At 38.0% G+C, this 23,214-nt stretch overlaps 1 protein-coding gene across 1 annotated transcript in view; it reads right to left on the bottom strand.

Moving 5' to 3' along the window:
- The window catches only part of PDSS2 (decaprenyl diphosphate synthase subunit 2), a 111,508-nt gene that overhangs the window by 63,503 nt on the left and 24,791 nt on the right, over nt 1-23,214 (bottom strand). Inside the window, exon 2 of the mRNA XM_054280237.1 lies at nt 2,047-2,178. Coding sequence (XP_054136212.1) covers nt 2,047-2,178 — 132 coding nt within the window. The remainder of the gene's footprint in view (nt 1-2,046; nt 2,179-23,214) is intronic.

Here is a 23,214-nt window from a genome sequence, read left to right as displayed (position 1 = left end):
TTGATATATATGTCAAATATACACAAACCACATATAATTACATTGCAACCAAAACAGCAGACAAAAATGCACTAATGGAAAACAACATTCTTTTGTTCGTCTTCAGGAGAGGGCAGTTTGTAAAACACTGCTTGTAATACATGTTAAAAATATCACAAAAAACCTTTAAGATCACAACTTTACAAGCTGCCTATTCTCTTAGCTATATACAATGGAGAAATGGAAATCAGAAATTAGACTCACATTTAAATAAGTACAGTTGGAAAAGTACCTTAAATAAAGAAAAAATTCCAAAGCCAAAACCCACAGACTTCAATAGAGGGCAAGAACTGACCATTATGACACAAAATGAAAAAATGCAGTGGCATATTTCCTTGTATTTACACCATGTTGCAGGACTTAAAGTGTCATTGAAAATCCATTCAAATTAACAACTCCACAGTCATCACTTTTGCAGACAGTAATGAACCTTAAGTGAACCTGTGTGGGCGTATTCAAAACTGCTTTGTTTTTGGCGTACCTTTGTAACTCCGAACTAGATATTATAATGGCTATTGACTTGCTCAAACTTAGATTATTAGGCTAGATTTTCAGCTGGTTGAACTGGCATCATTCCAATGATGTCCATTTACACCAAATGGCTCATTATTAATTCAAGGTCTTATTTGCTCCTTAATGAATACTTCCACTAGTCACCTTCCCAACGGCAGCTTTAAATGCTCAAACTTTACCTCCATGGTCAGAATCACCATACTCAAGAACTTAGTTATCAAAAAAATAATGCTTTTTCTCTCCTTTTATGAGGCATACTTAAGGTAAAACTTTTTTAATCGTTTACAAAACAAACTAAAATACCTCCTGTGCCATAATTAACTAACTAGAATTATGCTTTCATACAGCATCATTTGCATATAAATATAAAAATTTTACAACCCTAAGGGGACATTACAGATGAAACAAAATAAGAATGGAATTAAACTACCAAAAGGACAACACAGCTTTCCATAACAAGCCTGCTTTACAGCCTTGTCCTTTTTTTTCGTCCTTCTTCTTACTTATTTATGCCTATACTAATTCATATATGTTTTCCTTCTCTGCTATTTTAAGATACTACACAGATTTCAGGTTTTTTTTTCTGTTTGGTCTTTCCAATTCTATGATACTACTTCTGCATTTTGAAACAAAACAGGATGCGAACATGTCACTAAGCTTGTGCATCTTCCTTTAGTGTATTACAGAGGTCAGAAACACAGTTAACAAAAAATACAACAGTCTTGTTTCCTCAACCAAACAACACACAATTTTTCAAAAGGTTTTTAAAAAATTCAAAGTTTACAATTTTTCAACAGATCTCATGACTTGCTTCAATAGAATAGTTCACTATCAAATATTCAAAGGAGAGCAACCACTGATTTTCATTACTGATGTTACTAGATTAAGAAATTTAGTTTAAAAGCTTACAAAATATTTAGGAACTCAATGAAGCTGAAATATCTCAGTGAGAGCCTAAGGAACCATAATGGCAGGCTCAGTAAACCCGCTGTGACATGTGGGAGGTAAAAACTTCATTCTACACTGCTGCTGCATGGGAAAACACCCTCCAAACAGGCTTTACAAAAACTTCTGTGCTCAGTGAGACCAACTGGTGTCCCACAAGGCTGGCATCTCACTTGGAAATTTCTAGTAAACAGGTGTTATTTCCTCCAAATAACATTGGAAGAAATCAAAATGAGAATACTCTATTTAAAAATCTTTTCTAGCATTGGGATTTTTTTTATTCTTAGTAACTCTTAATGTAAACTATCAGCTAACTATCTTGACCCAAATGTTTTCAATTTGGTTGTGCCCAAAACACCACAATTAGATACAATAAGAGTTACACAAAGAGTAGGAAATGGTTTTCACTGTGGAAAGCTTACAATAAACCTGAGGAACAAAGTTTTGTGATTAGGGAAGTATTGATTTTCCTTGACAGGTGAACAGGCCACTTAGCATGCTTTGATACCACCAAGAAATTGTCCATCAAATATACCCTAGCATACATACCTGGAATAAATTCCACTGACCATGTCATGCTGGAAAGAGAGTTCTGCTGTGCTGGGTCCAGCAGCTTTGGAAATCAGCAGTACGACCAAACCTCGCATCTGTAAATTGTTTCGGCTATCATAGACAAAACCCCTAAAACAGAAGAAAAAAAAAAGACATATTTTCACAATCCATGTTCACTGGTTGTACCAAAGTGGAAAAAAAGACCTCAGGCTGCCATCCATTCATCATGTCTTTAATATTCATGTTAGCAGGGAAATAAGTTGCAATTATGAATCATGATCTTCTGTCATCTTTTACCTGACACTTACAATGAAATCCTACTGCTGTAGAGAAAAACAAGTATTCAGGATTGAATTAAATCTTGATTATTTTCAAGGAGAAGCATGTCTCTTGTATTTCATGTCATGCACAAGTCAGGTGTAACCCAGTGAGCCTGGCAGCTCAGGATACCCCATGCTCACAGCAACCCTGAAAGCAGTAGAAGGGAGATTCCATCTAACTTCCCAAAGAAGAATTTTATTTTTTTTAGCTCAGCCCAACAGTACTTCCCAGCCACTCAAACCCATGAAAGATTACACAGCTCAGATCTCTGCCCAAGGGCACACACACTGTGGTCATGTGGCACGCACCTTTATTTTGTTTACTGGCTACAGGTAGTGAAGGATTTTAAGGAGGAGGGGGACACCTGCTTGCCTTTAGCATTCTGTGAATCTGTAACCTGCATATTTCTATTCTCACCAAACACACAAATATATAATGTGTTTTTTTAGCATGCTCCAATATACAGTGAACAGAATGCAGCCAAGGCAGTTATACACTTAAAACTCTATAGATTTCCAAAATCAGTCACAATGAACATTAAGCTACCCAGGAAAAAGACAGAAAAAATATATAATGAATAATACATAGTGTACATGCATCCTGGACACAGAATTCATAATTGTTTGTGGTGATGTAAGTACTTCTCTGGCTTGAACTCCAGTTGACCACATTACTCACAACCACAGAAGTTCTACAGATGATGCAACTGAATTAAAATATATTTCCTCAACACTATTTAAAACTCCATCATTTTTAAAGAAAAGTGGTTTTCGGAAAAAAATTGGGTTTTTTCCACATATGTACGTGGTAAAATCAGAGTGTATTACTAAAGGCAGAGATATAGTGAGAAATGAATAATGCTTTAATAAAATAGCAAATTATAGTGATACTCTGAACAATCACAACACTTTGCTTTTTCATGCCCAGTGCTCTACAGCTTGTCAAGCAACAGGATGTTACAAAAGTAGACATAAAAAGTGTTCATCGCAGGGACATGGAACATTGGCCTCTAAATAAGCCACTGCCTAGACAGACACTAGAAGTGAAGCACTTTCACCTGATTCGAACAAGGTAAGAAACAGAAGACAATTACCTGTGTTGAAATACTCAGTGCGCAGCAATAGCAAAAGCAATGTGATGGGCTGTTCAGGGGGTTTCCAACACCACTAGCAATGAATACCTTACCTTCTTGGAAAACTGTTAATGAAAAGTGCAGCTGTGGGTGGGGGGAAGATCAGAACATAAAAATCAAGTAATAAGGAGCAGTATGTCTATCATTGCTACACCTAATCATACAGCCTCGACGTTACATATGGTTTGGATGTAATTTTCGACAGGATTTTCTTTGAATTACCAACCAGTAGTCAAAGTTTAACTCCATTTTCAAAACATGTTGTGTTACTGATATGTATCATATCCACACTAAAACAAACCGCATTAGACTTGAAACAAATAAAGCCTCCGGTGATCATCCTTTAGACACCAGAAACTACTGCAACTACTTGACATGGCTTCAGGGGTCACATTCACATTCTGAATTAAGCTCCCCAGAGATACCCTGCACAAGTAACAGCAACACAAAAGTCTTCCAGATGGTGCAATTAGTCGTGATGGGTATGTGGCAGGAGACAGGTGCCTCCAGGGAAAAAAGTGAACTAAAAGCAACCCAAGTGAAATTGCGCACACAGAAAAAGATACATCAAGCTGACAGTCTTTTGGAAAACCTCTGCTGAACAATACAAGCGCATGCATAGGGTACCCAAAAAAACCCCTCAGTCATTAGCACAATTTTGCTTCCTCTAAAGTTTACAGGCTGGGTATGCGCAAATGACATACTTCATCCTCGGGGGACTGCATACCAGAAAAAGGTAGGAAAGTTGAACACCTCTAGGATTCCGTTTTGGAATTCAGAATTCGGGGGAGGGAAAGACATTTTCTCTAGATATTATCCGTGTGACAGAGTAACCCAGTTGAAAACCGGCAGATTCACAGTTTTAAATGCAGCACAGCGTTCCCCACAGAAATTTCCACGCTAGAGCTGAGGGGAGAAGGGGAGAAGCGCCCGGCTGCGGCGCATGCGCGGTGTGACACAGCACCCGCGCCAGGGCCTCACACCGCCCACTCGCCCAGCGACACCGGCTAATGGCTAATGCCTGCGGATTACACCGCCCACCGCCAGCGCCCGTCTGCCGCGCACAGTGCGCCAGGCAAACCTGCCACTCGGCGCTTTGTGTATGCTCCACATGTGCGGCTATTTCAGTAGAACTGTTACACTTCTATTAAAACAAAAATCTGCTATTCATCGCAAGCGTCATTAAATATTTAAATACCACAAAGATTTTTAAATTATTTGCATGAGACAAAACCACGTTCCTAGCACTTTTTTCATTATATTAAACTGTGAATTTAAACAATAGAGAGGAAACATGGAAACTGTAACAGTCACTGTTATGAATTATCAAATCGAGAGCCAAACTTATAAGAAAATTTAGCAATGATTTATTCAATTGTCAGCGAAACAGAATTTCGATCGGCAAAAACCACTACAGCCAAGGGCAGCGCCGAGCCCGGGATGGGCGCTGGGTGAACACACGGACCTGACCCCCGAATGTCAGTCTCCCCCTGTTCACAAATGCTGCTTTGCACAGCGAGCTCTTATACAGTTTATTCCGCCTGAGGCAGAGATGACCAAATGTTCTTTTGTATCCCTTCACATGCAGAACCGGGGCTACATATGTGCAGAGTTGGACAAAAGTCCAATCCAGGTGTCTGGATGTTATCCGAGAACTCCGGAGAAGTCGGCATTCACCGGTGGTGACCGTGGTAGACGCAATCTCCTAGGTGAGAATCACTCTTGAGCGGTCCTGGTATCCCAGGGAAGTCGGTGATCATCACCCAGGAAGGTTTCATTCTTACGTTAAAGAACCTGATTTATCTTAACGACATCCTGGAACTGGATGAATAATACACTGCTCCCGGCTGGGGTGGTCAAAAGACATAGTTTGGATCTTACAATATTTTAGACATTAATAGCATGAATCATCTCTACCATATACTACACTTACCATAAGGAAGAGCTGGACACAGGGATAATGTCATGGTACCAAAAGGCAGCAAAAAACCCCCTGCACAGGCAACTGTAAAGACAACTGACTCTGCAAGTGGGTGTAGCAGAAGAGACCATACTCATGGGTAGTAGTGCTAATTCAAATTTAATTATGAAGAATGCAGAACAAATTTCCCAACAAAACTGATGTGATAAGGTATTTTGAGAGACAAAAAGGGGGTTTTAAATGTTTAGCTTACTATAGATGGACAATGAGATGATTGACTCTTGCAATAAAAAGATAACTATTGTGTGAATATTAAGAAAAGCTTTAATGATGTACAGTTATGTCATTGTAGTTTAGATGTCCTCTGTTCTCCCCGTGGTTCCCTTTCCCCCCCAGTACTGTGACCATCAGATACCCTGGGCTGTCTAGGATAAGTAAAAAGAAGGCGTGCATGTGTCCCTTACCTGGAGCACTTTGGGAATGGAAAAGCTTGGCGCTTTGGGGGTGCGGCATGGCAACACCTGATCTCCAATTAAGTTACAAGAAAGCAGTCTCAACCAATAAATGGCAGAGAAGAGCTGACTGACAGACTTTGGGAGGGGCCAGGGCTGGCTGATGCACCCCCCCAGAGATTGTATAAAAGATGGAATATCCATCTTGAAGATGAACCAGCCACATGGTGTGCACGAGGGCCAGTTCCCGGTGCTGCAGCTTTTTCCTTATGTAGTCTTTTGTTGTATTTTTGTTAAGGTTTAATAAACCTTTTTAAATTTTCAAAGTGAGCAGTTGTTTCTCACAAGCTAAACGTTGTCAGTATTTCCCAAAAGTTCTGCTCGTGACCCAAGCAAGCAGGAGCTGTGGGGCTGGCAGCCCTTTCATCAGTTACCCCACTGGAGCTCCTCCACTCCCATCCAGGCATGTTTGATGGCCACAGGACTGCTGGTAAGGGCTGAAGTGGACAGATCACAGTTCTCCTCACCTCCTCTGGTGATTTTTACCCTTCGTTTCCATGCATTCTATTGAAGGTGTCCCATTGACAAGATCAGTCGTTTTGTTTCAGGCCATACACAAGCCCCGTGTGGTTAACAAGGGGAAGGAAAACAGAGAGGAATTCCATTCCCCTACCTTCCCTGTTCAGCTGTCAAACAAAAGGAGGGGGAAAAAATGATCTGTCCACACAGCTCTAATGAAAAGCAGCTGGGAAAGTCTATAACACAACCAAAATCAATTACACTGATGAAGAAGATTTATAAGCACAGGATAGTGTCATTGAAAGCCCAGGCTAGTTTTAGGCTGAATTACAAACTATTCTGAAAAAGAAACTCCTCAATTCAAACTGACAATCCCAGATGTGACAATATAAACAGAGTTTTCAGTCTGTAACATCTCAGGAAAGCACCTTCCATTTTGCTCAATATAGAAGGGTTATCAGGATGTTACAGTTACAGGCGCAGGTACCTTTTAAAAATAACACAACCCATTTTGTTGAAATTAATTATAACAGACAATTCTATAGCTATCACTAGAGGTAAGGCATGGAGCTACTTGGCAAGATTCTTGGCTTCCTTATTAGAAATGCAAGAAATACCAGCCTCAGGGCTTTTATCCAATTTGCTATATTAATGACTTGTCAGAAGTAAATAAGAGAAAACTCTCTGACATACTCATTTTTTAAATAGATGTTAAACCACTATATTATTTATGTGCATATCTGAATTATGGGATTCACCATCTGACCACATGATCACACTCAAATATGAATATATTTAAACACTGAGAGCATTCAAAGTTATACATTTGGTATATGCTAACAGCAATCTATAGCAACTTTTTCACCTGCTACTCAACTTTCAAGTACTTATTAAATATCCTTCTGCATATCTCTCCAGAAGAGAGATATGCAGAAGGATATTTAATAAGTACTTGAAATAAGCACATTAAAAACCCTGACCCATTCCAACATTCCATAGCCAGATCTGGAGAGGAGAATCAGCCTTGTCATGACATGTGCTTTGAGCACGATTCAGAAGGGGAAACAAGACACACTTACTTCACATGAAGAGAACAGCATTAAAAAATGGGATTCAAATTAAATACACAGCTGACAGGAAATTATAGAAGGGAAGATGCTCTGCCACCCACATGTCATTTCAACTCAAAAAGCCCGCTAGAGGCTGCAGGTGAGAATGTGAGTTTTAGAAAGTTTTTCTTGGGTTTGGACAACTAAACATCTCTTTGCATATGGAAAATGAATATTGAGGTTTGGGAAATTTCCTTACCTGAAAAACAGGCTTGTGAAAAATGGGATGGGGCTCATCACCATTTTGTCACTGCATGGTAATTAAAGAGTTTATCCAGCAAGGGCAGACCTGTCCAATGAGTCATGCCAGGCTTGGAGGAATTGATGTTCCTGTCCCACATTGCAGGAATATGCTCTTAGACCAGGTTGCAAGGGAGTCTTTAACAGCTCCCCTGCTCCACCTGCGTCTGAGAAATAAGGGGTCTCACCCCATCAGCTTTGTGAAGCCAATCACAAAGAAACACAAGATTTCACAGACAAAACACCAAACAAAACTCTGGTATGAAGAAGACAGGGACCTGTCTCTGCACTAGCTTTTCATCCAAAAGCAAAAAATTTAAAAAGGTAATTTACAAGTGTGGCTTTTGCTTATGACACAAGGAAACCTTTTACTAACTTCAACCATTATGTGGTGTGATGATTGGAGAGTTAAAAGCAAGCCAAGCCAGTAACTTAGTCATGTGAAAACAAGAATGGCTGTGGTCCTGTGAGGAAGTACTTGCCTGAAATTTACGGGCTCATAGCTACACATCTACAGGCAGAGTCACTGAAAAACTAATACAGAAAACGTTGTATCTGAGCTTTCACTTGACTACTCTTAGACTTAAAGAGTACTTGGGAATTAATTGAAACCAAGGTCTTCAGTAAAAAAACAGGCCTCAAAATGCTCAGTTCCACAACAGCTGCAGTGTTTTTTGGGATGCAAAGAACTGTATAAATTTGGGTACCTTTTCTTCCATTTATGAAGTCTCAGACACCTACTCCGTTGGAGAGAGTGACTAAAGATCATTGAAAATACAGCATGTACAAAATTCAGGTGTTCAGGAGTCCCAAAAATCCAGAAATAAAAGCGTGTCTTTAACAGATTACATATATTTTTCACAAACTGAACAGAAACCTAACAAAGGTGGTCTTTGTTGCTTTATCTTGGAAGAAGGTTTCGACAGTGTAGCTTCTAGAACAGAAAGCTCCTTGGGGAAAACTCCTAGAGTCCTTTACAACTCAAGTGACTCCAACTGCTCAGTTTTCATGGGGTATTGCTTACAAGGAGAAATATTTCTTAAATAATGGAGAAAATCCCAGCCAAAGTTTCATCACACTATTCTTTATTAAATGTGATCTTCACAGGGACCGGGAGAGTGGAAAACTACAGTCCCAGGTAGGAGGCAGGAGGCACATGGAATTTGGTGTCAATTGCATCATTCCCAGAAGTAATTTACCACAAGATAAGTCTTGCATATAGCTTTTTCAAGAATCTCAAGGAAAAGCCACAGTACCCTTCAGGATTGGAAGAGAGACTGATCTCTTTCTGGAACTGCTACATGCACTCACTTCTTCAGGCTTTAGTAACTATCCCAAATATTGCACTACTTTTGAGAAGAAAATTGCAACACCTTCTGCAATACAACAATGATCAAAAAAGATGGAGCCTTCCAGAAACTATAAAAGTCAGAAGGTTGAATAAAATTGTGGAGATTCAAATGGGCAAGATCCCACAAAACCCAAATCTTACTCTTAAGTTTATGAAACTACAGGCTGTGGATCAAGCACAAAAAAAATACAGATACTTGGCCATGGTAACTTGGAGTTAATTGTAACTGAGCACTTGTAGCTCCTAGAAATCAATACAGGCTTCGAATTCTTGAAATAAAAAACCACAAAGTTTTCCCTGGAGTCTGTAGAACCCTATTTAGACACTTGTATTAGTCTACCATTGAGTGCTGCTAGGTTTATTTGATTTCCCAAAAAGGCAGAGGTTATTTGAATCATTCCCCCATGAAGATCAGCTACATAGATGCATTCTATTTACAGGGGTTTTGATGCACTTATTTCCTTTAGGGTAGGATTTTCCTTAGGATCAATGGGACGAGTTACTTTAAAAAACAAAACCAATAAACAAAAATAAACAAACAAATAAACAAACAAAACCAATCCACTAAAAAACCCAAACCAAACAAAAAAGCCCAAAAAACCAACAAACAAAAAACCCCAACAACAACAAAAAAGCCCATACTTAAACAACTCCCATTTTTCTGCAAAACTTATCTGGTTAGATGAAGGCAAAGAAGAAAAAGATTTGCTTGGTGAGAAGAACCAAATGCACAGAACAGTTTGACATTGAGCATGAAAAGGCTGTTTTGAGGCTGCATGGTCATCTAAGATCTGAAAAATACCTACTATGGATGCTGCAAAACTGCACTGTAAAAATAAAAGGCAGCTATAATCACACATTTGTCTCAAAGACATTGATTATTCAGTAAAATAATTATTAACTACTATTATTAGTTTAAGTAATTCTACCCTCCACCATGAGATCCTATGAGTGGTAGAGGCAGGGCAAAAAGGACCACTTTAAGAGTAAAGGCACCACACAGGAAACAAACCACCAAAATGTATTTTTAAACTAACTGCCAGTCTCCACTGTTTTTCCTGGTCAGGAACTTGATTTGAAATGTGATGGGTATAGCAGGCAAGCTAACATCAAAAAATGCAGTCAGTATCTGAGTGCAATTACTTTGACCAGGAGTAGCTTGCAGGTCTGGCACCTTTATTTTTCTAACCACAAATACTTAGACAGAAGCCTAAATTTTGTGTGTCTGATTTCTCCATCAATATTTGCTTTATTTAAACTTTGTGGGAGGTCTAACACCCCACTGCCGACCAGTATCAACAGGTGGACTCAAGCACAAGACTACTTTTTTGGGAACAGGCTCTCTCAGATGCAGGAATAATCTGCTAAGTGAAAGGAATAAAAATATTTTGGAAGAGTTCAGTGAATGACAGAAAGATGATTGGCTTCAGAAGGCTAATGAATTCAGACACCTCTGGAGGTTCAGTGTCACTTCAGCAATATTTGGCAATTGTAGAGCCTGTCATAAAAATGTATTTTGCATTAAATAAACTTTACTAGGAAAATGTAACAATGAAAAAGGTCAACTCTGGGCCATTATCTCAGACTGAAATGCTCACAGCTTGTTTTACAAATGGATGAACTAGAAAAAGGCAAAAATGTTAGGCTATGTATTGCCATGACAGAATGATATAAAAAGTTCCTTTAACCTTCCTTACTGAATAAGATTTCTAGATACAACTTCACTGATTTTCAGTATTATTCAGATGAATTAATTACTAATATTTATTCCCTAAAAACACTGAAGGCTCTTGACTAGTAATGAGAAAGAGGTTCCAAATTTTGTCCTTCAATAGACTGCTCTCCCTTCAAGTAGCTCAAGCCAAACACATGCCAAGAGTGCCATAAACAAAAAGCTTTCTTCTGGGTAGAAATAAAAATTAGGTGGTTGAAACCCAACCAACAGCATTACTCCAAATGCAGCACCTCCACAGTGTCACTACTTAGATAGAGTTAGGTGTTTATATACAGCAGAAGCCTTTTGTAAGCCAGTGGGGGGAAAAACACCTTAAAATATAGTGGATGATTAGCACAAAGTGCAAGGCAGCAATATGAACATACAGTCTCAAATGAGAAAAAAAAAATAAACACTCCCAGACACCATGACAAGTGTATATACTTCTAAATACTATACCTAAGGGTTTTTCAATAGTTCAAAGTAATCAAAGCAAACTTAAAAAAAAAAAAACAAAAAACACAATTTCAAGCCAAGAGTGGAGACCACAGACACACTTAGACTGTAACTCTTAACAGTATTATCTTCATTTACTGTTTTTCTCTAGACTTCTGATTCTAGACATTCTTTTTTTTTTTCAGTGAGACCCAAGTGACCAGCTCTGATAACTGAGATGAATCTGGGATTTTACTTAAGGCTAAGGAGTATTTTCAATGTGACCTCCACCCAAATTCTGCATTTGTCACTCCACTGTGTCAATATCACAATTGGGCTTGTTGATCTGAACTAAAACCCAACAAGCATCTGTCACTTTTTGGGGGTGATTGCTAAGCATCAAATAAGCTCATCAAATAAGTTACCAGCAGCATGCTTTAAATTTCTCAAGTCTTGAAAAAAGATACAGAACAAAAATACTGGAAGTATTTTACAGCAAAACAATTGTTAGGAAATATAAATCACTAGAAAACTTTAGATATTTTCAATTCTCTTTTTCCTCAGAAAATGCAAGACTTCAGAAGGCCTGAGATTTTAAGCAAACACTTGTGGTTTTGGAAATGCCGGTTTCCATGGCAACCAGTAAGGTCTTCTTTATATAGCATTATAAACAGATGGTAAAGACCAGTCATGTTTGCTTCTTTGCCAACATATCAATAGAACTGCTGTACTACTCTATCTCTTGTATTAGAGTTATTAAGTAACTTGGGTATTTGAGCAACAAAATCTACAAATCAGACTTGCTCAACTACTATGGGGTTTTTCCATAAACACATGAAGACTCTCAACAGTAAAGTCACTGTAGTCTGTATAGGCAGATTTCTTTGGCAAAGCTTTTTATAAATGTTTTCTCAGCACTCACCACGTAGGGTACATTACTACCACAAATATGAATCTGACTGGGATTAAAATAATGAATTCAAACAAGAAATAGAAATCTGACTGTTTACATCCACTGGTACTAAAGTGTACTTCAGAATTGTATTGCATTTGGAATTATTCAGAGAAGATATAGTGAACTGTAAACTCATCTTCATTATGTCATAAAAAGTAGAGGTTATTCTTGCAGGCAATTTGTAAAAGAAAGAAAATCTCTTTGCATTTAAATCTTTCAGTTACAGCCATGGCACACGATATACAAGTGGCTTCTTTTCCACAGATGGTTGGTAGTATCAAGAGAATTTGATTTGGTACAGCATTCAATTTGGTACCTCTCTGGAAAAGTCTGAAGTACCAACTGCTGGCAGTGCAAGCTAACATAGATTTTTGCTACTGAATTCAGCTAATTCCTCCAGTGGTTTAGTTGTTTAATATGTTTTGTGCCAAAAATGAGGGGAAAAAGAAAAAAAGTAGAGGAAAGGTTGAAGCAGAACTCACATCAGGTTTTTTTGACTGCATGTCAGGAGTCCAAATCACACATTTCAGATCAAAGTATTCCCTGCATTCTAACCAGATTAGAAATTATCTTATTATCAAAATACTACCAAAATATCAGTATTTCTAATCCAACTTCCTCTGAAATTCATGCCTTTTCCACGAGGGCTGGCACATAAATTCTCTATTGCTTATTTTTGTTAACTACTTTGTGTGAATTTTGTGGTTTGGTGGGTTTTTTTCCACTGAACAGCAGCATCTCAAGGACAAATGCAGTATCTAAAAACTTGTCTTTATAGCAAGCACAAATTTCCAGGTCCACTCCTCTCCAATCTGCTCCCAGTATCACACCAGTTATCACTAATAAGCGAGATTCAAAAATATCACCACACAACCCAAAGTTCTCAAAACCCACTCAACTTCATAAAAAAAACCAATAATACATTTTGGAAATGTGTGAACTACTAAAGATGTGACTATATTTGGCAAAGATCAAGAGGATAACAAGCATTCAGTATGCACAGAGAAGCCAGAAATGTGCTAGGGTATGGATAAGAAGTCTTCCTGCACATCAAATGAGACTGCATTAAGCAAAAAGTTCTACAGATAGATAATCACACACAATTTTTGTGTTGGTAGTTGTATGTTTTTCTGTTTGGTACCAGGCAATCCATGCACAAATACAATCTAACAGTGGGGTCCATTCCACCAAAATTCCAAGAGTTATCAGCAGTGCTTAAGCTGTAGATACCTATCATTACTTAGCATAAAATTCCTTGGGTGGTTTGGTTACATAGCCTGTTCAAAAGGACACATTCAAATGACAAGAAGTCCTTATTGTTGTCTACATCTTCAAGGATCAGTTCACTGGCCACTGCCATGGTCAACATTCCAGTAATGCCAATACACCTTTGTCATTTCAGGATACTGTTCTTCACCTGCTGACTACACGAAAACTCACCATTTCCATGCTCCATGTTTTATGTTTTATCATAAAACATAAATCAAGTTTGATCTTTGAAAAATGAACTTGGTCAACAGCAGTGAATGAGGGTAATGTTAGGGAACTTTTAAACAAGTCAGATGTGCACCCACAAGTGCTGAAGAAACTACCTAACATTATTGCCAGGCCACTCCATGATCTTTAAAAAGTCATTGTAACCAAGGGAGGTTCCCAAGGACTGGAAGAAAGCATCACCCCTCTGTTCAAGAAGGGCAAGAAAGAAGCTGGAAAGCTACAAAGAAAGTTGAAAGTACACAGGTAGAGTAAAACTTTTAACCAGTACTCCAAATAAATCAAGTTACAATTTAACACAGTCCCTTTCAAAAGGGATGGCAGTGCAGAACAAGCACTGAGTACAGGACCTGAACTTCAGTTTCGCAAGTTTATGGAACAGCACTAAATTCAGAACGGGGTGGGGAGTGAAAGGCAAAACCATGTTTTTATCACTGAAAAGGACTGCAGACTTTACCTGTAACACGAGAAAACTCAGCCCTCACACCAACTGATTTATTTGCATTGGATATAATACAAAAAGATTCTAAGACAGAACACCAACACAAAGCAAGAGTAGGAGCTGCTGTACTGAAGTCACAGAGTTATTTGGGAAAGGTGTTGATGGCACTGACCACCCCAGTTTTTCCAAGACTGCCTGGTGCCAGAGTCTGGAAGGCAAGTTAAGAAACTAAAGTCTGTATGAATATCTGGAGCACATGAGAAAAAACTGGCAAGAGGAAGTAGTGCTGGAATGTGAAGCAGGAACCTAATTTCTCCCCACAACTCCCAAGGATTTTGACAGCATGGCAAACAAGTAGAAGGCAGCACTGCTAACAGAGGCGTAAAAAGAGCCACTCTAGAACTGCAAAAAGAGAACACCTTACTGAAATGTCACTCTTGGAGTAGAAGCATGAGTGAAAAGAAAAATGAAAAATGGATGCTACGCCATCCTTTGTAAATTTGCTTCGAAGAAGCAAATCCACCACTTCAGCTACCTACAGTACAAGGAAAACAGTTATTCACTATACAAATCAGGCAGCCTTGGAAAAACCTCCAAGTAACCACTGCAATAGGAGAGGTGAAAATAGAAGAATTTTCTTTAGGTAATCTGAAAATACAGATTTTCCAAGGTCCACCACCTAAGGAAAACTAGAGAGGCCCAAAGTGAAACAGTCAGAAGCAAAACTGCCCCAGAATCAAGAGTCACAAGGAAGGGAATTTAAGTCCCAGATCTGATCCTGCCTCCAAGAGATAAAGAAACAAATAAAAACAAACTGGCAGGCTCTGACAAAGGAATACAGCACTGATATTATTCATTTGCTGAGACAAAGTGCAATGGAAGTGAGGAGAGAGAAATCCAAGACATGCACGAAGATAACTAATTTTTTTTAAAATTAGTTTACATGTGTGTTTTTTTATTATTACATAGATTACCCAGGTATTTTACTCTGACCTGGCACACATCTTGCCATGCAGTTCACAACAGTAATAGCTTCTGCAGATAGTAACTCAGAATAAGACCTGCATTTTCAGCAGTAGCCTAAACAAATCTTAAAAGATTATAGAATTTGTTACATGAAAAATGTCAACTCAAATTGCTACAGGAAGTCCATCTTATTTTAAAGAGTACCTATTTCTTCTTTAAAGACCTAAAAGCATCTTTATACTTAGTATTAATAATCTTAACTCTTAGAATCTTAAATCTTAAAAGATTTCTAATTTTTCTGGAATGAAGATTAACAAAATGCTGCTTTCAGTCATGCAATATAACATTATCCAAACCAAAAAACACCCTACCAACAAAAGAAAACAAATCTTCTGAAAGTAATTCTGTATGTATTTTACATATTCTTTAGTTATATCAAAAGTACACTGTTATTATTGTCAATGACAAAAGGCACTCATCTAAAGCTATAACTCACTTGAAACTATGAAAATTCCCAGGCTTGTTTTTCTCCTGGGTGTACTGACATTTCAAGAAAAAAAAATGAGCAAATGCAATTATGGGAAAAAAGAGACAATGATTTCCAGTGTTCCATTATTTTATCTTTGGGTTTTCCAGTTATATAAGTCACTTCTGTAATGAAGTACAAATACTCTTCATGACTGCCTCTTGCAATACTCTCAAAATATTAAAGCAGAACCTTAAAATAAATAATAAATAAATCACCACCACCCTCTGAAAAACCAGAAGTGTTCAAAAAAATCTCTAACTACAGCACAGATCTGGCAGTGCTACATCTCATCTGAGGAAAAAAATACTCAAATGTCAGATTTCAGTATCTTTTTTAAACTTCCATCCCAAATTTATCAGGTACTATGAAGCAGTTTTTCCCAAAGGATACTTTGTCAATATCAATAAAGTGCTGACTTGCAGAAACAAGTTAACAAGTTACCTGTTAAAATCAGTTTTTCCTCCACCAGTTTTCCAGCTGTCCCTTTAGCTAAACACCAACTATGCCTGACCTCACTTAGTTCACAAGAGACCATGGAAAAGAAGACAAAATCCAATATCCACATTGCCTGATGTGCTGTAACTTGATCAATCACAATGATGCTAACGACATTCTGCTTATGACATGCAACTACAAATGTTCCTGTAAGTAAGCATGAATGAATTTGAGAGATCTACCATCTCAGCACAACCAGACAGCCTCGAAATTCCTGCTTCAATTTCTACATCCTTTTGTAAGATTTCATCAACAGCCATTTTGTGCTGCTTACACATAAAATCATTTGATTGAATTTCTGTTTGATATGATGAATGAAAACCTCTATACATAAGTTCAGTCTGGGAAAAAAACATTGATTGCATGATCAAAATTTTATATTTATGATGGGTGCCAGCCTGTTCTAGTCTTCTATTTGGCCATCCTTGATCAAAACAATATTGTGCATTCACGTAAAATTTTCTTAGTGCTACACTTCTTGCAATAGTGCTGTTTATTAGCTCTAATGTGTATATATCTAATTACTATGTTTCTTGTAGAACACAAACATCAGGGCAAATACTTCAGCAGAAAATACTTCTCATACACTTGACTTTTAAAACTAATATACTTTTTAAAAATAAAGAGAGAGAGCATGACAAAAGTGGTAAAGAACTTTTCTTGTTCTGTGTTACCTTTCATCTGAAGGACAGAACTTAACTTTGGACCATAGCCAAATAACTTCCAGCAAAGTTGCTAAGCTTTCACCACAAATCCAATAGTCCAGTTATATCTTTACTGCAGTTGGCTGGCAAGTTCTTGAGTATGCTAACTGTGCTCCCTCCCATGCCAGCAGCAGGATACATTTTAATACTTTGAGGAACCATATGCACTTTCCTTGGGATATGTTAGCACAAGAAAAAATGAAAAAGGTCGTTCTCATAAGTGAGCCTAATTTGCACATACAAGCTTGCAGCCAAGGAATATGTTTGTGTGCTACAACATTTTTTTCCCCCCATCCCACTAAACATTTTTTTCTGTACTCAAGCGCACTTCATCTGTGATTTCAATTTGCCATTGAAAAAAGCGTATGTAAGATGAGCTGCAAAATTACAGTATCGTAAATTTAAATGTCAAAATGTAAATGAAAAATGTACAGATATCCAAGAAGCATGCCACTGGAATTATACAGAGCTTTTAAGAAAAAACCCTAACCCAGTACCACTACCATTGCAACATACAGGGCTCTGAACAATTTTCTTTGCCTATCAACTTTGCTTTTGCTGGTTGGCAAATACTGCTTTTTAGCATGGTTAGATGCCAGTCCAAAAAAAAACTCAGTGATTTCATTTTCTCTCCTCACCAGACTAGGAGGTAGGCAGCTAGAATGCTAGAACCTTTCAGTGCCTCTAGGTCTGTGCTCAGACATCTCCTTCCTGCCCATGAGGCCAGCCACAGCAGATCCTGAGGTTTCTAAAATGAAATGTGATTTGTATTTTGTGGTGAAGTATGAGTGATCAGAAACAGAGTAGGCAGAAAATGAAGATATTAAATTCTCCACTAAAGCCCAGTATCTGTTTCTGTGCTTTATTGTATTTTGGCTACTCATTCCTCTAGAAAAAAAGCAAGAATTATAAATGTCCTTCCTTTCATGACAAACTTCTGCAGAGATGTGCAAGCTTGCTGTGAGGAAACTGAAAACTCTTTTACTTCATTGAAGAAAGTAGAAACTGTAAAAAAAAAATCCAGACACAATGAACAGTCCAACCCAACACGAGATACAATTCACAAAAATGTCTGTATATGCACTTCTCCCCCTCTACATTCTTCCTTGACACCTGAGCCTCTGGAGAGGAGCTTATGTGGAAAGACAAGTATGGATCAACAGCCTTCTGCCACAAACATTACTCTGTCTCTCAAAAGGTAAAAACACCCAAGAACACACACAGCTAACTGTTTCTATGACCCAGATATTTCTTTAGATACACCTGTAAAAACCAGAGATTTAAAAAAAGGCTATTCACTCTATATTGAGGCTTAGCCTGACTTTTCTGTATAACCAGCAAGGTAAGCTTTCAGTTCAACCCTAATAGTCTTAAAAGTACCTTACTGCAACTTTAATGAGAGGCTGGTAACACCACTGCAAACTTTATTCCAGATTTCACAATTACCGTCCTCCTTAACTTTCCCAAAATTTACAGATTCAAAGAACAAACCTGGGTCTTTGCACACACATTCACTCCAAATGGTCTCCACTCCCAAAGCAAATTTACAAAAGCTTTGTTGTGTCAGCAGACCAGAGGCCAGCCAGTACCTCCTAAATTTTGACAAGCTCCCCAGCTTACTTCCTCTTTCACCACATAATAAAACACTGAGGATCGGGCTTTTCGTAGCAAGCCACAAGGAAAAAAAAAAACCCAACCAAACCTCAACCCCTGAAACCTTGAAATCAGTTACTAGTCAGGTCTGCTACTCTTTCAGGACTGGAGCAAGACAATGAAAAGATAAAAATCAAATGATCCTTCAGGCCCATGGTGTGGTTTGCATACTTTTGCATCCTCACTACAGAAATTGACTTCTGCTGAGTAGAGCTACAGAACAGAATGATAGCACCATGGTGACACTTTTCAATACAATAACATTTTTAGAGAGAACCACAGTTTTGCCCATCTTGGACAGCGAACAAACTTCAATTTACTGACAGTCTGTTATATCACAGAGAAGACTATATGGTTACATTAACTTACACAGAGCAAATATGCAGAGAATGATGTCCTTAAAGAAAAATATTTCACGTTCCCAACCACCACAAATACGTAAAGAATCACCCATTGCTTTGAAAGCAAAGTAACTTCTGAGGGCACTGTAACATTATAGTACTGTCTGGAACAATACTAAATGCTAACTAAATTTAAGGACAACAGTGGTTACCAGTTATATTCACTGAGCAGAACTTGGGATCAAATTAAAGTGTGTAGTCTTTAAGTAATCAGATTCTTGCTCTAGACTTAATGACTGCAAATGAAAATTCAACTATCAAGGGTGCATCTGACAGCTATAGGTAAGTCAGCCATCTAAAAATAAGAATTTGCAAATGTTAATAGACTGTGTATAGGAAATGTCAATCCTGGTGCAAACTCTCCACAAGTAAAGTTTAATTAGGTCCCCTTATTGACCTTCTTTTAACTGACACCACAGAGCCTATCTTTTATCAAAAGAATAAAAACAGTATATTCATCCTTCATATTAGACAGAAATTGGGTGCCTTTGTTAACAGGAAATTTCTAATGCCATCTAGAGACTCAAATGACAATGTCCTGATTTAATGTAAATGCTTCTTCCAGGCAACAAAAGAGAGGACATGTTAATTCCTGGTGTGTTACATCTGCTAATGTCAACATAAAATTCACTAAAATATACTGCCCTTGACCAGAGTTACAGTGCATTTCCATGCATTAGGACAAGCTCTCTTTCCAAGACTTCATATTAAGATAAGCAAAATATCCCACTATCTTTAACCTATATTTGTAAATACCATGAGTCACAATGATTTGTTTGTAGAACTGGTGTTCCAATCTTATCAGATCTATAATACTTCCAGCAGCACCAGAACCACGACATTTTAAAATATTCTTTCTTTAAAATAATGTAAGAAGCATATGACAGCATTTATATGACAATATCTAAATATGGAACATGTCAATTCTTTTTTGTCAGTCAATAATGCTGCATGAAATTTACCACACACATCTTCAAAAATCATAAAAACAAAGACTTTGGAATTTGTAACACTTTGAGTTCACTCTGAAGCAGAGAAGGATATCAAAAATGAGATGGCATGACAAGTAACGTATATAATATGTAATTCCAGGTATATCCAGAGTCATCAAAATGTCAGATTCTGATAACTTAAATTACTTCAATTGAACAATTTATAAAATAGCACAAACTCCTTTTTACATAATTTCCCTTTTTCATCATATAGAAATTATGTAGTATTTTAATATCTACATAGACTGTGCTTGTTATATTGAAATATATTAGTAGCCATGAACATAAACACTTAGAATAGAATTTTACTCTTGCCCTATATTCTGTTATTGAAACCACTGTAGTAAATATACAGAATATACAGCATGCTAATGCAAAAATAACTCATCTTGGGAGTTTAGTTCTTCCTTTAAGTCAATGGTCTTCTATCAATTTCACAAGAAAAATGGTTTATAGTGATACTAGCTTTCCAGTTTTAGGCTGAAGTGCTTGTGACAAGTCTCTTCAAATCCTCTCTTTTTAAGGAAGTTTTCACTGTAACTTATGAGATGAGCAGAGACAGGAACAAATACTCCCCTGCTAACCTTGTATTTCCTCCCAGTTTTGCAGAGACAGTAGCTGCATCCAGTAACTCTAAAAGAGTGATGAAGCCTGTGTCGTTGTACTTCTTTGCAGGACTGATATAGCTGAAGGATAGAGTACCATTAATGAAAGAAAATGAGCTCTTTCCTCAAACAGCAAGGGCTTCTGGTATACTGTCTTGTTCTTGGGAATCTGCTACAATCCTGTTGTTAGTCTGCAGCTAAAAAGAATACCAAAACCATTTGTTGCATTCTATTATTTCATCTAAGAGGGTAGCATGACTATTCCAAGAACATGTACAAGACTACAAGCACAACATCAGCAACTCCTGAATGTTGAAGGTCCAGCCATGTATCTTACTACTTTTATTTTTAAACAAAAAAAAAAAAAAAAAAAATCACACCTGATTTTCCTGAATGGTAAAGATAGAGAGAAAGGGAGAGGAAGACTTATTTAATTACACATCAACAGGACACTGTTCTTGTAAATAACATGCAGTAAAGCATACAGCAACTCAAATTAGATCTTTCCCAAGACAACCTAAATCTCTTTCCTGCCTCTAGGAAAGTGCCTTTTATAGCCAAGGGTTATGAATATCCAAGGATATTGGCTAATGTTACGAGCCACTGCAGATCAGTGATCAGCAATTCCATTTCTGTGCAAAGTAATTAAAATGTTAGTGGTGGGCAGCAAGTAAGTGTTCCTAAGCCCTACTGGTAACATGGGATGTCACCATCCACACTAAGGAATCAGGCAATGAGATTTTTTTTCCAAGGGGACAAAAATGCCAATTACACATAGGCACAGCTGACGTTCCACTGGCTTTCTTTGCTTTCCTCCTGAACCCTATTTGCAGAATTTTCTATTCATCAGAGCTTCTTATATTGGAAGATATACAGAAAGGATTAATTCAGTTAGGCATAGGGAACTACATACCACATCCTGAGTATCATCAGGCAACAAGTGAAAAAATGACAACTGTTTTCTCTTACAAGAAAATGGAGTAAATTGAAATATGAAGTTTATCACCAAGAGCTAAAGAACAGTGATAGAAAACATTTGCTGACCCATGAAAAATGTTCAGCAAGCTGGCCTGCAAAGTGTTATCACAGTAACTTGCTCTCCATATCAGTATAGCAGTGGCAGCATCAGTTTTGACTTTTCCTTTCCCAGGGCCTGCAAAGAACCACAAAGGCAAGATGCTCACAAGATGCTGCTTTGGGGACCACAGCTACAGGTCTTTAAACTACTCACATCTGCAGCTATAGGCAAACACCACTTAAGAGAGCAGTTTTAAATAATTAGTCTGTTCAGAAAGGACCAGAATATGTCTAGAATAAAACCACTTTTATTCTGTAAGAGAGTCTACATCCTACTCCAAAATAGCTGTTTGCTATAGTTATGCCAATCAACTGCTGTGTGTAGATAAAGCACCAGCACTATGGAGGCTCCTACTAAAAAACCCATCCCCATCGAAATTCTACTGCCAGCAAAGCATGCTCACTGTCTTGTGTGTTAGTTTTATGTGGGGAGTGGGAGCTTTGAATAAGTTAGTTTTTCATTTAAGCAATGGATAGGCTGATCCTTCTATCTCCTAGGCCAAGGGCAAAATACTTTTTATTACTAGATGTACTGTACACTGCTATGTCAGCTGCTAAGTGCAACAGAAATTTTTCCCAATGTAAAAAACAATGAGCAGAATTTGGCTAAAAATCATTATTGGAAGTATCAATGAATGCAACAGAGAGGCAAAAGCTCAATTAGAACTTAAACTGGCCACTTCTGTAAAGCGTAATAAAAATGTTTTTATGAATACATTTATAGCAAAAGGAGGGGTAAGGAAAACTTCCATTCTTTATTGGATACAGTGGGAAGTGTAGTTATCAAGGAAAGGCTGAGGTACATAACACCTTATTTGCATCAGTTTTCAACAATAAGCCAGGTCCTCCTCAGGACAATTGGCCTCCTGAGCTGGTAGATGGGGATGGAGAGCAGAATAGCCCCTCTGAAATCCAGGAGGAAGCAGTTCTGTGAGTCCTGTGAGGAGCAGCTGAGGGAGCTTGGGGCTGTTGAACCTGGAGAAAAGGAGGTTTCAGGGGGGACCTTATCACTCTCTACAAGCACCTGAAAGGAAGGTGTAGCCAGCTGGGGCTGGTCTCTTCTCCCAAGCAGCAAGTGACAAGACAAGATGAGACAGCCTTAAGCTGTGCCAGGGGAGGTTTAAGTTGGATATCAGGAAGAAGTTCTTCACAGGAAGAGTGATTTGGCATTGGAATGGGCTGCCCAAGGAGGTGATGGAGTGACTGTCCCTGGCAGTGTTGAAAAGATTGTATGTGGCATTCAGTGCCATGGTCTAGTTCACATGGGGACCGGTTGGACTCAATCTCAAAGGTATTTTCCAACCTAGTTGATTCTATTATTCTGTGAATGGGCTTACATTGCTTTTTCTCAGCTATAGACCCTACATGAGTCTCAAGAGGTGTTGAAAATACTTTCAAGTAAAGCTGTTTCAGATGAAAACAGAAGGCTGGGGGTTTTTGAGTTAAAAGGTAAAAAAACTGCAACAAAACTACAAGTGTTCTGTAGTTCAGACTTCACCTACATTTTTACAGAAACATGTTTCTTCAGAGTAAAACTGGTTATTTTCCAGACCAAAACTATGTTTTCAAAGCAAAGTCAAGGAACAGGAGAACTTGGATGGGATTCTGGCCATAATATTAACAAGAAAAAAAACCCCAAAAACTACTTTTACTTCACA

This window comes from Melozone crissalis, unplaced genomic scaffold, assembly GCF_028551555.1.
Source record: "Melozone crissalis strain CALT ecotype California unplaced genomic scaffold, PUWL_Pcris_2 ptg000027l_1, whole genome shotgun sequence".
NCBI classification, from domain to species: Eukaryota; Metazoa; Chordata; class Aves; order Passeriformes; family Passerellidae; genus Melozone; species Melozone crissalis.
Note: the sequence above shows the minus strand (reverse complement) of the source record. Positions and strands in the feature narration are given on the sequence as shown.